This window comes from Perca flavescens, chromosome 14 (genome assembly GCF_004354835.1).
Source record: "Perca flavescens isolate YP-PL-M2 chromosome 14, PFLA_1.0, whole genome shotgun sequence".
Lineage (NCBI taxonomy): Eukaryota > Metazoa > Chordata > Actinopteri > Perciformes > Percidae > Perca > Perca flavescens.
Genome location: NC_041344.1, coordinates 22,742,200 through 22,754,967, shown reverse-complemented (window position 1 = coordinate 22,754,967; position 12,768 = coordinate 22,742,200). Strand labels below are relative to the sequence as shown.

At 40.4% G+C, this 12,768-nt stretch overlaps 1 protein-coding gene across 3 annotated transcripts in view; it reads right to left on the bottom strand.

The window, feature by feature from the left end:
- The window catches only part of adgrb2 (adhesion G protein-coupled receptor B2), a 268,475-nt gene that overhangs the window by 55,444 nt on the left and 200,263 nt on the right, over positions 1 to 12,768 (bottom strand). For all 3 annotated transcript variants that reach the window (XM_028596716.1, XM_028596717.1, XM_028596718.1), the window contains one exon: positions 6,401 to 6,527. In XM_028596716.1, the coding sequence (XP_028452517.1) occupies positions 6,401 to 6,527 (127 nt within the window). The remainder of the gene's footprint in view (positions 1 to 6,400; positions 6,528 to 12,768) is intronic.

Sequence of the window (12,768 nt, the reverse complement as noted above, 5' to 3'; positions counted from 1 at the left end):
TGACCCATTCATCCACACCGACCTCTTCCTGAAGAGGTTTTTAACAAGGTTCTAACTAAAATCACGTTACTTCTGTCTTTGCTTTTGAGAGAGAATGGTCATAACTTGTAAGGCTACAAGAAGTCCTTGTCAGGAAAAGGTAAACGCACTGTAGGCTGTTTCAGGCATTTGAACACACAACCAATATTGCGGGTTTTTCTAATGAGACCAGTCTCAGGCTCTTAATACTCTATAAGGCAGCTGTTTGTATTTAGAGCATACATTTGTGGGTATTCATCGACATTCATGTAGTATGGTACTTTTACAGTGTGTCTCATAGCACCACGTACGCTGTGATAAAATGCTAAGGAAATGCTGAAAGATTCTTGAAAATATGTCAAAATTCAGCAGTCATGTGCTCCTTTGGTCCCCACACAGGTACAGGAATACAAACACACTCGTACACAAACTGCACACTGTGCCGCTACAGAGATATAAAGTTCCACATCTTGTTAATCTAGTATTCCAGCTATTCAGTTGTCTGTTTTGCTGTCATGGCACTAGGTAAATACTGACTGCAATATGCTTCAACTGAATCAATTCAGCAGACCCACGAGGGTTTAACTTGACAGGCTCTGGCTTCAGTGGCCTCAAGACAAACCATAAGTCTGCTGTCAGCGTGTGACAACCTGGAGAGCTGACATAGTGACTTAAAATGTAAAGTCAGGTATTTTATTTTACATACTATTTGAGTTTTGCACTGCTTGTTAAAGTTAACATATATCAGCTACAAACAAAGGCAAAGAGTTTTAAATTAAAACCAGTAGCACTAAGATATATACCTTTTCTTCAGGGCTACTGTCAACACCATCTTAGATACACTAGAACAGACCTTATTATTTCACACACATCTTCTCAAATTGTAATCACAAAGTTACCATGAGGACATATTACCCTCTACTGTGGAAAACATTTGTTTTTCACATAACAAGAAAATTAAAATGCCAACGCATCCAAAACAAACACTTTCTGCTCCATTTGAAAATGTCTAATTACCAAGTAAATCTGTCACACCCACACACACCATTATGCATCCTTAGCCAGAGAAACACCACTAAATCATTTCACCTGTTTACTCTCTCATCATCTCCCTTGTCACTAACTAACCTTCAATTAATGCAACGAGGGATCCAAACATTCTAATGCAATTCCGCACAGTCCCCTCATAAATTTTAGCAACCCTCATCTTTTAATTACAGTTGACGAGGGCAACATATTTGCATACTGAAACCTTGGAGTCATGCTCCATCTAGGGCAGGCCTTGTTTTCTTTTCAAACACAGTCTTCAGTTAAGTTATAATAAGTTAAGATATGAGCTGCCATCCTGTAGTGCCTCAATCATTGCTATCTCTTTCCACAGTCTGCACTTTCGCCATTAGTTTTAAATAGTAGAATCAGCTGTGAGATATTTTCCTTTTTATTAGGTGCCAGTGATGACAGCAGAGACAACAGACTCAAGTAGACCCAATCATTTCATGAGAATGATTGTGGCAAAAGGAGTTAGCCCAGCAGGTAAAGGAAACTGTGAGAAATATTTTACAGCAGAGATAGGTTCACATATAATTCTTGCTTTGATGCAGTAATTGCCTTCTAAATGAGTTATGGAAATGCAGAAGGTTCCTAACCAAAGTGTGAGTACATGTGTGTGTGGTGCCAACGGAAGTACATTGCCAGGATAAAGCCTGACATCCGGTGCGTGGCTCGGTGCTGGATGTCAGGCTTTGCCCCTAACCCTTCTGCTATTTGTGTGTTACCGTTCACAAAATCCCTTCGCAACGAGAAACAACAACAACAACCTATGAGCGAGCAAGCTGCACGCTGAAAATGGCAAGTGTTGACGAAAATTTAAATTGTGCAATAAGGCAGGCCCTTATGCTTGGTTCTTTCTGTGAATGATCTTAAAATCTAAGAGATGTAGTAGCATGTTTGCCCACCAGTTATAGAAAAAGGCTTTTTTTTCTTCAAGCATGGCCTATCTTCTGAAGCGAGCTAGCAAGAGGAAAGTTAAATACAGTAACAGCGATAATGGAGAAACCGGTGAAAACCCTGTAGTCAAGGGGAGTTGCCGCAGCCTATTACGACGGCAAGATGAAGACACAGACGAAAAAACTGCAGCTGGCCAGTACTCCATCACATACAAATCACCAGAAACATTTGTTGCCAACGATAGCTGCAAATGCCTACTATACATTACTATATTGTGTTAAAGGTCCCATGACATGGTGCTCTTTAGATGCTTTTATATAGGCCTTAGTGTTCCCCTAATACTGTATCTGAAGTCTCTTTCCCAAAATTCTGCTTTGGTGCAGAATTACAGCCACTAGAGCCAGTCCCACAATGAGCTTTCCTTAGTATGTGCCATTTTTTTTTGTCTGTAGCTATTGAAGGAGGAGGGGGGGGGTCCAAGGTGGAGGGTGGGGGTGTAGCCTTGACCAACTGCCACTTTTCTAGTTTGAAAGCCATGATGTCTCTCTCTCATGGGTGGGCCAAATTCTCTGGGTGGGCAAAGCAAAGAAAGGGGAGGTAACCTTCCAGATTGGCCCATCTGAGCTTTCATTTTCTCAAAGGCAAAGCAGGATACCCAGGGCTCGGTTTACACCTATCGCCATTTCTAGCCACTGGGGGACCATAGGCAGGCTGGGGGAACGCATATTAATGTTAAAAAACCTCATGTGAAATTTTCATGCCATGGGACCTTTAACAAATAACTTAATTTAATATGTTATGTGGCATTTTCCTTTGCAGGTAAGCTAATCCAGAGCTTGCCACGCTATGTGCAAATGTTCCACCAAAACAAGGTCCTCCCAAAGACTATTTTGCAGAGGCACCGTCGCTGTGTCCGGAGCTCAGCCCAAGACGATTGTGGTTGGTTTAAAGAAATGTAAACAAGCCAGAGCATTTTTTTTTTTTATCTATCCTAGAATGTACGTATGTGTGGTGCAGTCAGACCTTAGGGCTGACACAGCGCTGTGGAGATAGGTCTGCCATTGCGAGACTGGTGTGTGTGTACTCATCCACACTGACTGGATCAAGGTCTCAGGTGCTGTTTGAACCACTGAACTTTTCGCATGCATTTCTGGTTACCTGCTTAAGCATGAGCTATGAATCCTACTCTAGCTGTGAAAACGTGTTTGAGAGAGGCGCTTGATAACTGTAATCAATTTCCATGTCTACACAACTAGGACAGCATCACAAAATCCAAGCAAAGAAGTATAACTCACTTGATTAACTTGAGGCACAGAATGTGAAACTGACTTTTATAAAAGCCAATACTTCCGTCAACTCCAAATCCCATGATCCCTATGAGCGCTGCAGAGGCAATGAGTCCAGGCATATCCGTGGGGTTTGTGCTCCCACTGCAGGTGTTTTTGGAATTAAGTAGCTTGGTTTATTGTATGGTTTCATGACCTCACTTAATCAACTCCTTTTCCTCCCTCTCTCCCTCTCTCTCTCTCTCTGCTGTTTCTCCAAAGTAACAACCTCTGTCTTGTGTCTGATAGTAAAGGTCTCTCAATAGACAAACACACACACAGGCATGGCAGAACACACACATACACACACATGGAAATCTCAGAGGCTATAGAAAGTAAACAGGATTAACTTGCTATCCCTCGCTCCACTGTAAACGGCCTGTAATGGCAGCACTGCTTCTAAATCCCTCCATCTCTTTCTCTCCCCCTCGCTTCCTCCCTTTTCTATTAAACGTGGAGGTTAATCCTCAACCCCCCTTGTCCCTAGCGCCATGGCCCAGGATAAGCTGTCAGAGCTGGGCTGCTGATACTCAGCTCTGCTCCAACAGCCACACAGCCTGAACACAGCATTCGAGTGTGTGTGTGTGTGTGTGTCTACGTGAGCATTTCTGTGCGTGCTCGCACGCTTGTGTGTGTGAGGGTGTATAAAAGTAAAACATCCATACCTAGTTGTCTGTGTTTGCATGTCTGGATGTGACAGGGTATTTTATGTGTCGCTAAATTCAATCTGTCTCTCCCTCCTCTTTTATAGAATCCAATCTGTGCTGGGATAAAAAGCTAACTCTGGAGGACCCTAAAGCAACAAGGTGCACTCAGCGTGGGCCACAACAGCTCCTGACTGAGAGCCACAGACATAAACACAGTGACCCACACCCTCCGGTCCTCAGAACTGGGTATAAGGGTGGAACTGGGGGGCTGAATGATGAATCACTAATGACTAACACACTCTTCACAGATATCACAAATGTCAAAAAAGTCAATGTGTTTTCCCTCTTAGCCCCCTGTCACTAAACATGGCTGACCTGCTTGCTGCGGAAAACGGCACAAGTCAATATTGTTCAGTTGGAAGGGGAGTCACAGGAACCAGAAATTGCGGCTGGAATGACCCATCCAGTTTATAGGTCGCAGCCATCGTGTTTTTCCATATAATGGGAATTAATGTTTCACCGAGGTTTGTGATAGGTTCCAGACCCCTGTGAAGTAATTCAAACTGTGAGGGACAAAATAATAAATGACTGCAGTTACCCACCTGGAGGCCATGACCTTATTTTGACCATCCTTACACTTAATAAAATAAGACAGGAGGGGGAAGGTCCAGGGGAAATAAATTAACTCTTACAGATACCTAAAGTTACTAGCCAATGGAATATCAGAGGTTTATATCCTCTATCTAAAAAGTATATTCAGCACTTTTAGCATAGGCAGGGCATCTAAAATTGAAAGGTGCAATCCACGTCACCATCTCAGGAACATTGACGACAATTTTAAAAGACAAATTCAAATCAGAATTGAGAACTACTTGCGGAAGCAGCTGCTCCATTCACTTCGCAGCTCGGTAACACCTATGTGCAGTTTAGAGACTGAATCCCATTTTCATATTTGATGCAGAGTGTATGGACAAAGACCTTCTTAACAGTAATTTAACAGCTAAGGGTGAATGCACAACACTGGTGAGTGCTACACGTATATGGCGGCATTGTTTCACCCTGTAAAGGTTTCACAGGGATATATGTCCACATAAGCCCACAGCTCTTTATCTCAGCGACACTGGTTGTTATTGCATTATTACTTAGCGCATCTCTGTCTCTCTTTCTCTCTTTTTATTTCTCTCTCGCTTAGTTTTCCCTGCCAGCTGAGACCAGACTGCCTTTTCTGTTTGGTTAAACATTTCCTTCCCAAAAATCCTCCATTCCTCACAATCACTTTTTCCTTTCTGTGACACCTGGAGTTACCCTCCAGTGCTTACTGGGGCTCTGCTTTGCTGGCTCCATTTTCTAACCTAAAAAAACAAAAACAACAACAACAACCTCCCATAGTTTCTAGAGTGTGACAACACATTAGGCCAAACTCCATTTTCTTACACTCCCTTGTTATTTAATGCAATCACTATCTTTGTGGGAATAAGGTGCAAGCAGGCATGGAGACACATTAACAGCCAAAGCTTAAGGGAACATTTTGTGACCCCAGCAGTCAAGGAGCTGTGGCATAAAGTGAGATAAATAATTGTTAAAAAGTGTAGCAAGGTGGAAAGGAGGGTGAAGAAAGGAGGAGGCAGAGAGGGAAAAACTGATACATGAGAAGATACATCAAAGCCAAATATGGCGAAACAAGGGAGCAAAAAAAAAGTGGGTATAAATAATAAATTGGGTGAGGTGTGTATTGAAGGAAGGTGTGAAATGTCGATGTGGATTATGCAATTAATGAATTAGGGTGTGTTGTACGAAGAGGGCAGCTGTGAAAGGAAGGTGAAATAAGTGATGTCAGCTCATTGGATGTCCATTAGCGCAAATACAGGAGAATGGGTCAATGTATCAGAACAGGCATTACCCTGAACCGCTAAAAAGCCTTCTTTAATCATGTCAAACACAGACTGCAAGAACTATTTATAGAAGCGCAGGTTTATGAGCTGCAGGCACAATCGCACACAGACATAATAAAATCTCTTTCCATCTCTTGACGCTTCTTCTCTCTCCTATGGAAGTATCTCTCTGAACAACCTGACCTTTACGAAGTTGAAGCTAAAAAAAAAAGTTGTAAAACTGAGAGAGTGACTGCCAATCAAGATATAATTGGAAAACTACACTCATCAAAACAGCATTTCATACCGTGACAATGTTAAACATTGACAGCTCTGTTTAGCCTGTACCCATTTTCTTCTCGTCAGCGGTGCAAGGAAAGAGGCTTGTTATACAATAAGACAACTATATAAAGACAAGAAATGACAGCCTTAACAGCCTGATATATGTTACAAACCAATCCAACTGACAGGGATGGCATCTAAATTCATACTACGGCAAAGTCATCAGCTCGCTGACCTGGCCACTTGTAGTAGTTGTCTTGTTAGCCCTCAAGTACCACAGAGTACATCAGGATATGCATAGGTGACTCACCGGGTCTTTAGCTTGCTGCGCTAACACGGCGTAGGTGGATATCCTGCTGCACAGGCATTTGGTGTGGACTGCGGTTGACGGGGATGTTTGGCAGCCTTCTGTGCCCCAGTTTTCTGCGCCAGCTTCCCTGGAGGTGGGGGAGAAGGGGGGTGGTGGGTGGTGGAGGGGTGGCACAGGGGACATTAACAGTGGCTGTGAGACAAATAAACACAAAGAATCGTCACAAACCTAAACACGTCCATAGGAAGTTACAACTCAAGGAAGGGGTGAAAGAGGGACTGAGTTCCAGCCATCCAGTTCACCCATTCACTCTATAGGTTTCATATGCAGTCATCACCACTCGCGCACACTGACAGGCTCTTTTACCCAGCGGGCAATAGTCACCTCACTTATTCTCGAGTTCTCTCCGCGTTTAGCACCCTAAACACTTTTTTCTCAACTTTTTTCTGTCTTTTCTTCTATTTCATCTCCCTTTTCTTTTCTTTTTTTAAGAATACCTTAAGAGCTGAGGCCTTGAGGACAAATGAAAAGGGTTGCATCAGTAACCAGTTGACAAAGACCAGTGCAGCTTAATGGTGGATGGGGATTATTCTGCACTAAATTGTCATTGCTTTGACAAGCAACACTCATACAACAGAACCTTGAACACTGTATTTCTCTTCATATTTTTCACCTCTTCCCTTGATTTGAAAATACTTGACATGCAGCCAAATTCCAGGGGCTTCAAGGGTTTTATTTAAATAAAATACTTTCTTTTAAAGATTTCATAAAACAAACTCTTGAAAAATAAACTAATAAGCAAACAATTTCAAGTTGTTGGGGACTAGACATTTCAAAAGAAAAGCTAAGAAACAGTATTTTGTTTTGTCATATAGATTATACCTTTTCATTTTGTTCTCTCTTATTTAAAGATTTGTAAAGCAGAGAAGATGAAATGGTATCCTGTTGCTTTACTGTAGAACTTAATTACCTCCTCTCAAGCTAATAGCAATGAGCACCGTCAACATGGGTAGAAAATGTAATAAAGTGCTGCTTATATACAGTATGGACTTCACCATATAATGATTTGCATAATTCTGACAATCTTTTAAATCACTCAATACGCGGAAAATATATGGGCTTCGACTGACAATATTATATCTGAGCCCCGTTAACATCTCGAGGGGAAGGCTTTGGTGACAATTTCGCTTTATGAGAAATGATAAGCTGGCTTATTGCTTTTTGTATTTATGGTTAAGGCACATTTTGGATGTTACCCTGCCTTTGGAGAAATAACAGACAGTTTAACATCTAAAAAAGATTACTATATACTCCTATGTATAACCTAAGAATAATAAACCTTCCTTGAGTTGCTCTACATACAAAGTCAATAGGAGGGGCACTCACTTCCCTTACTAAGACACATACTATGTGTACCTGTAACAATATCACATATTATGGCATTTTCATCATTAGCTTTGCATGAAATATAATGCAAATCACACACTCAACATATAAAAGTACAAGATTCCTTAATCTTGTACTTTATATTATTATTTTCTTTTTCAGCATATGGTCTCATCTTTTTCAGCATTTTCTTTATATATGTCACAATGAAATACAAACAAATCATTTTTAAATGCATTTTTAACTTTTGCAAATGTGCTTTTATTTTAAAGTTTAGATGCAAAACCAGAAATTTCTTTTTATGTTTAGTATGTCCTGCAGCTGCCCTTACAAAGTACATACTGTTGCATGCAGCATGCATACAATTGGGACATACTACTTCATAACAGTGTGCCTTGAACTATATTCTGCGCAAATAAATATGGGTCGGTCTAGCCAGAAACGCATGCTGGCTTGCATACTGCAAAATCCAACCAGATGCAGTAGGACATCCTCGTATTTTTAGCATACTGCATTTGAGATATGCATTGGGACATTCTAAATATCTTTCTGGGATAGTAAATAGTATGGTAATGTGGGTATTGAAACACAGTATTTTGTTGATATTGCTTGCCAGTTTAGCACACAAATTCATCAATCAATCAAATCAAGTGATAGGTGTTAAATGAGCATCTGCATCTTGACAAAAAAAAAAAAGCTGTCATATTGTGGTTTTCTTCTGCTGTCAATCAAATAATGTGAACAAATTAATAAAAAGTACATGAACCACCTGCCATTCACAACATGTGAACCACAGTACAACACATCACTTCTGCCATGACTGGTCACTCAAACATGATCAGTGTGAAACTAAATGACAAGAAAGTATTAACGTTAACTCTTAAAAGGTATATCTGAACATCAATGCACACGCAAACACACACACACACACACACACCGACACTCAATTCATAATGTCAGTAATGAAATGTGAGAACAATTCCCTGATGATCATTATCTGCACAGTGACACTTCAAAGACTAAAGATCGGAAAACGAGTCACAGCAGTGAAGCCTGGAGACAGCTTGACAGGTAGCAACCTGGTGCTCGGCTTTGCATGTTTCTGTGTCTCAGAGAGAGAGAAAGACAAAAATAGAGTGAATGAGAGAACATGTGCACTTGTGACCTTTTATGAGGAAATCTTCCAAAGTGTGTACATTTTTTAAGGTAGTTTTTGGGTTACATTTACATTTCTTATTACATGTGGAAGCCACTGAGCTTTCAGTGATTTATCCGCCGTTACTTGCATCCATGAATAGAAAACGTGAGTTTTGGGTTTGTGAACTCCCAAGAGATGTCATGTAAAGTAATTACAAATGGCTTCGTTCACACCAGAAAAAGCAAAGCCATATGTACTCTGACTATACATGCATTAATTATTGGGTTACATGCGCAAATGTTGCACACTGAATTATGCATGTCGGTTGATGTATAATACGGCAGATGCACATGTGAAAGCATGCATGCTCTTCACTTACTGACACAAACGGTCTAATTATACGCAACAAGGAAACACGCATATCAAGTATTCTATGCCAGTCTGGCAGCAAAGAGGAAGTTGGGATAATGGTCAAATTGACAGCTGACAACAGGGGGTCGCTGAAGATACACATTATCTGTGACCTCTTTGCTTTGGCTGCTGTATTTCAAGCTTAATTGACCCTCATCTAGTTTAGCTGGATTTGAATTGTTGGTATTGATGTCTTCAGCAAAAAGCCAGCTTTGACTTTTGTTAAGTTTTATTTCACCTACAAAGTTTAGGCAAACCCTGATCTTTGTTATTAAATGTCCACTACAGCTACAGATACACACTACTGCTGTTGCATTCCTGGGCTCATAGAAGTATTAAATTATCAGTTGGGCTTTTGTTTTACTTCAGTTATTGCACTTTAATGAGCCTGTGGCCCCTACAGACTCCTCTTATCATGAAAAACAGGTACCAGATGTGCAAACAGATGTACATCTAGTAAGGCTGGTTTATAGGCTATGAAGGCCAAATGTATAGTGCAAAAGATTCAATTCCAAGATGGGTAAATATACATCCAGTATATTATATACATATATCCAGTTTGATAGCATTACGATAATCGATTCATCTGTTGTTTGGTCTTGACTTTGACAAAGAATAAAGTTTTATTTAATGGATGTTAGAGTTGGTTTCATTTTGACAGGTTATCCCTCGGTACACATGGGGATTACACCGTTTGCCCTAATCAACCTGAGCCAAAACCAAAAATATAGACTCAACATGACTAAGAGTCTATAGCCATGCTAGCTGCTCTGAGGCTGTTATAAGCAACGGTACGGTGCACCACTGCAGTAACATCTTACAATGTGTTTTGTTCCCTAACAGCTTGTAGAATGATGTTGTAGCTGTTGAGAAAAACAGGTAAAATACTTCCTGAACATCAGCGCTAATTGACCTTTTATGTCTACTGAGGCAATGCTATGAAAGCACGCCGTTAGGAAACAGTAAAGGTTAAACATGCTTGGAATTCTTAAAACTAAAGGGCTTTATTCAGGGAGTCGAGCTGTATGGAGGTAAAGTCACTGAAAAGCTACCCCTCCATCTGCCCAGCACATAGAAAAGTGATGTGTCGCCAATGTCTCTCATCCAAAGCAGCCTTTTATCCTAAATAGGCAAAGATGACATACTGTCAGAAAGGTGAAGGAACAGATAATACAAGACATTAAGCCTTATGATACAGGATGCGTCATGTAGGCAACATTTAATATACTGTCACTGCTAAGCATTTTAACCAGTTTTATATGGGAAAATGTTGTTCTACATACTGTAGCTGTCATCAATGTAATAAGGATTAACATTATCAGCTAATTTCAGCTGCTGGCAAACACTGTCAAAACTGATTTATGACATGACCGTAGCCAAACAATAAAGTAATAATCACATGTCCTGTGCCCATTGCTCCGTTTCACATTGCTCATTTCTGGCAAAATTTGCAATCAAATGTGTGTATGTGTCCGTGTCATCAGTGGTCGGAAGTGCAGACAAGCAAAGCTATTACACAGGAGAAAGAACTAAAATGTGGGACAGATATGGCAAACAGTAATGAATGCAAAGAGATGAAGAAAGCATTGAGGGATGACAAAAGAATTTCACACAGAGGTGGAAATCAATAGCATGTAAATCACAAAAATGATCCTCATTACACAGAGAATACTTTCAAGACAAATACCCATGTCTAAGTCTTTAGAAGATAGAAGGAACAGGTTTAATATTCAGTGCATGATATTGTGAAGTTATTGAGCAAACTGCCAAAGATATACTGTACAGTATAACCTGATGTTTAGAAAAAAAATAAAGAGAACTTTGACTAGTCATTGTCTAAAACTGAGTGAGAGTTGGTGACACAAATTGCAAACCGAGATAATGAGCCATCGACAGAAGGACTAGTGGGAAGGAGAGGTCTTGTTGTAGAAGAGAGGGATTTTAAGGATCATGGAGGTAAGTGGCCTCAAGTGGACACAGTTGCAACGGGTGAAAACGTGTCACTGTACGTCAGCATCAATGGCACCCTAAAGCGACAATGACAATTGTTTTTTTTCCTCCATTCTTTTCTTCACAAATTAAGCATACATAGCAATTTACAGTTACGAAAATATAAAAGTAACATGTTTATCATAATATTCCAGCACACAGTATTTTAACCCACTGGTACACCAACAGAAGTGCTGTTACTTCATTTGCCTGATTAGACCTCTTGATTGTGCTGATTGACATATCCCTGTGAGGGCAGGAGATCTTACAGCTTTTTGATTCTCATTGGTACATTAAGTATGGTTTTTACATGGATGTATTATATTAACTAGATACCGGATCCCATAATGGTGCCTAATTAGATTAATGGAGTAGCTCGCCTGGGGCACACAGCAAAACAGTTTCTAAGCTTCCGGGTTCACTTTAGGGATATGCGGCCCACTGAATACGCGCAGTAAAGCATCTCCCGTTCGGCCTCGCCCGCAATTTCCTGCACAGCCCATAGACTTTACATTGTTGTGATGTTACAGGTTTTTTAAATCGCTTTTCTCAGCCAGAGGGAAGGTTTTCAAATACAAAAAGTTCTGAATAGAAAGAATAATAATAACAACCTCGTATGTAGTTCAAGGGGTCCTGCAGCAGTTTTACAGGTGTCTCTTTTACAACAGTGGCCTATGGGGAAAACCTTTTTCCATTTTTTTTTGGCCACTGGACAAAATTGGCTGCAAGGCTGAGTGCTCTTCCTGGGGCCTGGGTTTCGACATGTAATGGGCCTTTGACATAGAAGAACTCTTGACATGACACAATAAAAGCACAGGTGTAAATAATCAAATTAATCATGGCTGAATTCCATTTCCCTGCTACAGTTTCAGGCCTCTGGTATTGTTCATGCTGGCTCACAGGACAGAGCCATCATTAATGTGCTTTTTCTACTACTGTATGACAAGTGTCGGTTGTGAAAAAAAGGCATCATACCTTCAACCAGAGCTGAGGTCTAATCAGAAATAAGTGAATCCCTGAAAAGGTTTAGATATTAGACACTAAGCAAGCTTTTGTATTGTCTCCCAATACTTCTATAGGTGCTTGAGTTATTTCCACAAGGTAGTGGTACCTATGAACAGTGAACAGTAGACTCAACTAGATTAATATTGCAAATTCCCACCCACAAGGGTTGGGTCATCCTGGCGGCCCAGCTGTCTGTTACTGTGTTAAATGCCACACATTGAGGGTTTTAATCTGGTGTTCATCTCTTAATTGGTCTCTCCCATATTTCCTGAAGCTCCACATTGGTAACTGTGTAATAAACAAGGTAAATCATAATCATCATCATCACAAAACCATTTCTTTTTTTTATCTTAATTTTCTATTGTTCAGATGTAATTCTAAATGCATTGACTAAAAGTGTGAAACAGGTATTTTCAACACATACTGGAGGTGTCTGATT